At 43.7% G+C, this 4,778-nt stretch overlaps 1 protein-coding gene across 2 annotated transcripts in view; it reads left to right on the forward strand.

The window, feature by feature from the left end:
• Positions 1–2,967, forward strand: part of LOC143295975 (cdc42 homolog) — a 48,912-nt gene extending 45,945 nt beyond the window's left edge. For both annotated transcript variants that reach the window (XM_076607684.1, XM_076607685.1), the window contains exon 4: positions 1,824–2,967. In XM_076607684.1, the coding sequence (XP_076463799.1) occupies positions 1,824–2,246 (423 nt within the window). In that variant the 3' untranslated portion in view covers positions 2,247–2,967. The remainder of the gene's footprint in view (positions 1–1,823) is intronic.
• Positions 2,968–4,778: the final 1,811 nt, after the last annotated feature.

The raw sequence follows: 4,778 nt of genomic DNA on the forward strand, positions 1-4,778 counted from the left end.
TTTGTGTTGCCAAGAGCGATTAGCTGCTCCGTTGATTGGCTTATCGAGTTTTCTTAAAACGTTCCCATTTCGTTTCTTCTTCTTCTTTTTCTTCTTTTTCTTCTTCATCGTCTCCTCCTCCTCCTTCCTCCCTTCCCAGTCAATGGATATCTTCATCTCTTCATGTGTTCTGGACAGGTTAAAAGCTTTCTCTCTTTTTTTTCTCCTTTGTTTTCTTCTTCTTCGTCTTCGTCTTCTTCTTCTTCTTTCTACATTGCGCCGTTGACAGGCAGATTTCAGCGCCAAAAGGTCTTTGTATTGAACGACCTTTTCACAGGCAAAGTCATCGTCTGATAATTGGGAGTGATCGTTCTTGGCGTGTGCTCCACCTTGATCTGTGTGATGGGGAGGAGGGGGCTGGGGGAGGGGGGAGAGGGGGAAGGGGAGGGGCCGGGGGTGAGGGGGGATGGAGGGAGCGCGTGCGCGTGTATATGCTTGCGTGGTTACTTGCGCATGTGTGTGGTGGTGGTGGTGAGGAGTGTGTGTGTGTGTGTGTGTGTGTGTGTGTGTGTGTGTGTGTGTGTTTTGTATGCACTCTGTCGTAATGTCTACTACAAAGACAGATTTCTTGTGAATGTACGGACAATAAAGGTGTACATATCTGTATCTTAAAAATAATAATGATAATAGATAGATAGATTGATAGATAGATATTCTGTATCATGTTCCAGCCGATCTCCATGAGGACAGCGCGTCGCCGCAGCCTTGCGCCACCATTTACCTGAAATTTCTTTTGACGTAGTGTTTCTCATATCTTCTTCTTCTTCTTCCGCGTTTTCTGGCCACGCTAGATTTTCAGCCCGGTCAGGACAGCGAAGTCCGCGGTCCGTCGCAGGGACCTCACCGGTCCCCACAGTTTCTCTTGGAGCTCCACCGGGCTGGGCCATGCCTGGCGTCTCAGAGCGTCGAAGGTGGGGCAGGACTGCAGGATATGGGAAGGGGGGGTCTGTGGACCTGTTCCACAAGGGCCAGTATTTGATATCTTCGTTTCTCACATCGAAATGGATTCTTCTGTAGAATTTTCTCTGTCGTAAGTCTCCGGGTGCTTCCATGGGCTCTTTTACGTGCTGAACTGCAACGTGGTAACGGGACCTCGGTTCATGGTCTCACCAGAAAGACTAACTCCCATGCCACTACTGGTGCTGGGGTAGACGGGGGATGAGGGTAAGGGTAAGGGAGAGGATGGTGGAGGAGAGGTGGGGGGGTAGAAAGGAAATTGTGCATCATTATTCGATGGACCTCAAGTTTCTAAACGGAAGCATGATCTACAATGAAAATTTAGAATAAATCTAAAAATAAAAAAAATAAATTTTTTTTTTTTAAAGCCATCGTTGTGCACAAGATAGATTCTTGGGCTGCAATGTTTGTGTCTGTAGTTTAATGTGACATGAACCTTGTAATTAACAATGTCAACGGTTCTTTATTGCCCAAACATAACCAGAAGGTTATTTTCATTGGCTGTGGAAACGTGAAGGTCAAGAAAATATACAGAGATATCTCATGTTTTGCGCGCGCACACATGTGTGTTTGTACGTGTGCGTGCGTGCATGTGTGTGTGTGTGTGTGTGTGTGTGTGTGTGTGTTTAAACATTCATTTAAATGTCTTTACCATCTTGACCGAGGGGGTGCAACTCTGTTCATCGATCACAAGCTTGTCTTTTTCGTCTAACATTTTAAAGTTACATTTATGTACGCTGTGTGTTTGAGACAGATGTGTGTATCAATAGATCGATTGACTGGTGAATTGATTGATTAATTGATCGTGTCCATTGTTTATGTCACAGAGCGAGAGTCCCGCTGTCCGCCTCAGCGAGTACCCCGGAACTGACGTCTTCGTCGTCTGCTTCTCCGTCGTCAGGCCGGAAACGCTCAAGCACGTGGAGGAGAACTGGCTTCCGGAGATTCGCGCGCATGCGCCGCAAACGCCTTTCATTCTCGTGGGCACCCAGGCGGACCTGCGAGAGGTGGACGAGATCTGCGCCATGCTGAGGGAGGTTCGCATGGAGCCCATCTCGTCGGCCCAGGGTTCCGCGGCAGCGCGGAGGTTCGGGGCTGCCTGCTACATCGAGTGCTCGCCAGGAGTGGAGAAGAAGCTGCGGAAGATCATCAACTCCGCCATCGCGTCGGTGCTCAAAGTGCGGCAGCTACAGGGAAGCGGAAGTGCCGCGGCCGGAAGCGGAACCAGTATGCCCTGCGCCATTTTGTGATAGTTGATTGGTTGATGACGTCGATCGTTCATGATTTTTTTTTTTTTTTTTTTTTTTTTTTTGATGGTGGTAATGGTGTTTGTGATATCTTACTCTCGATATATTTTGTGTTATGGGTGCTTGTAATCTATACATATGAGCTCTCCCTAATGCATGTTGAACTTTGATTTTGAGAAATGTGTGCGGACTTTTGTGTTTCTTTCTTTTTCTTTTCTTCTTCTTCTTCTTTATTTTTTTTTAAGAATCTTTTTCAAAGAATAATGATAACAATGTTCAGAGCTGCTATACATGTGGTTTTGTCAAACGTGAAACAAATTGACCGCCCTTCCGCTGCTTGGTTTGTTTGACACAAATGATCATACATTATCAACTTTTGTTTATATATGTATGTATGTATGTATGTATGTATGTACTTTCTCCTCTGTTTGAGCGTCTGTGTGAATGTGTATGTGTGTGATTGAATGTTTGATTATTATCTCCCCCCCCCACCTTCTTCGCGCGCATGTGTGTGTGTGTGTGTGTGTGTGTGTGTGTGTGTGTGTGAGAGAGAATCTAAACTAGAATTCCCCCCCCCCCTATATCCCCTAATGTGCCTGTATTCGATATGCGTGTGTGTGTGTGCGTGCATTCGTGCGTGCGTATGCGCGTGCGTGCAAGTATGTGTGTCTGTAAATGTAAATGAATATGCATAAACATATATTTTAACAAATTACATTATATATGTACGCGTACGTGCGTGCATGCGTGCGTGCGTGTGTGTGTGTGTGTGGTATATATATATATATATATATATATATATATATATATATATATATATATATATATATATATATATATGTGTGTGTGTGTGTGTGTGTGTGTGTGTGTGTGTTTGTATATGCATATATATGTATATGTATGTATGTGTATACACACACACACACAGACACACACATATATATATATATATATATGTGTGTGTGTGTGTGTGATACACAAATGATATTGTGTCTGCTGTAACGCCACAAACAAGTCACCGTGTACAACAAAGGAGCCATCAGTCTTATCGCGGAGCAAAACTGAACCTTTGTTTCGCTTTGTCTGGATTCAGTCAGACTGATGCACCGTTTCCTTCCGCCATGGTTTTGCCATCTTTGTTTCAAGGCGACTGACAAAGATCTGTTTGGTCTTCACTGGTTTTCTTGACTGTCAGCCTGTTTTCAAAGTCACTGATTTCGTTGTTCGTTTTGTTGTTGTTGTTGGTGGTGGTTTTTTTGTGTGTTTTTTTTTTAGATAAGTATTTTCAAAAGTGAGGGTTTTCATTGATAATCTTTTTCAGATCATCTATCCATGCAAGGTTCAAGCTTTTTATTTACACTAAATCCAACGAATGGATCGAGAGAGAGAGAGAGAGAGTGTGTGTGTATGTGTGTGTGTGTGATACAACGCAATGCCATGCAGTACAATAGAGCGCGTTACGATACCATACAATACACAACACAACAAACAAAACACCAACACAGTGCAATACAATACAGTACAACACGATCAACACAATACAGTAAAATACAACTCAATGAAAAAAAAAGTAGAGCACTGTTCAACACAACCAGCACAACGTGAAACAATACACAGAAAACAACACAATCCGGTACCATACAACACACCTCAGCACAGCACAGTACAACACAGCACGAAACACTCACACGGCACAGCATAGCACAGAACAGTATTAGTATATCGCAATAAACGCAACACACGTTATTCGGATGAGACGATAAACCGAGGTCTTGTGACAAAAAACTAAAGTTTATTAAAACCTTTCTGGTGGTAGTTGAATCCTCTTTGTTTTGACACGACGTTTCGGACCATAGGCCCGTTGTCAAGTGATGAGAAGAGGACAGTGTGAATAGGAAAGCCTATGTGAGAAAAGGGTGGTGATGACATCTCACTACTTTCTGTTTTGATGGGCCATGCACACTAAAACAATTGCTGATCACCATTCAGTGCAATACATACTCACTCACACACACACACACACACACACACACTTCTTCCGAGGTCTTGTGCTTTGCATGCACTTCACGTAGTGCACGCAAAAGAACCTACGGCAACAAAAGGGTTGCCCCTAACAAAATTCTGCAGAAAAATCCATTTTGGTTGGAAAACAAACGCACCTGCAGGCAAAAAAAGAAAAAGAAAGATAAGAAAAAAAAGAAGAAAAAAAAAGTGGCACTGTACTGTGGCGGTATGCTGTCCCGAATTTTACACAGAGAAATGTGTTGTGACAGAAGAGTACTGCAATGCATAGCAAAGTATTGCACAACACAACAAACAACACAGCACAGCACAGCACAGCACAGCACACAACAATACGCCACACCACATTGCACCACTACAAACCATACAATACCACACCACACCACACCACACTGCACCACTACAAACCATACAATACCACACCACACCACACCACACTGCACCACTACAAACCATACAATACCACACCACACCACACCACACCACACTGCACCACTACAAACCATACAATAC

The sequence above is a fragment of the Babylonia areolata genome, chromosome 21 (genome assembly GCF_041734735.1).
Source record: "Babylonia areolata isolate BAREFJ2019XMU chromosome 21, ASM4173473v1, whole genome shotgun sequence".
Taxonomy (NCBI): Eukaryota; Metazoa; Mollusca; class Gastropoda; order Neogastropoda; family Buccinidae; genus Babylonia; species Babylonia areolata.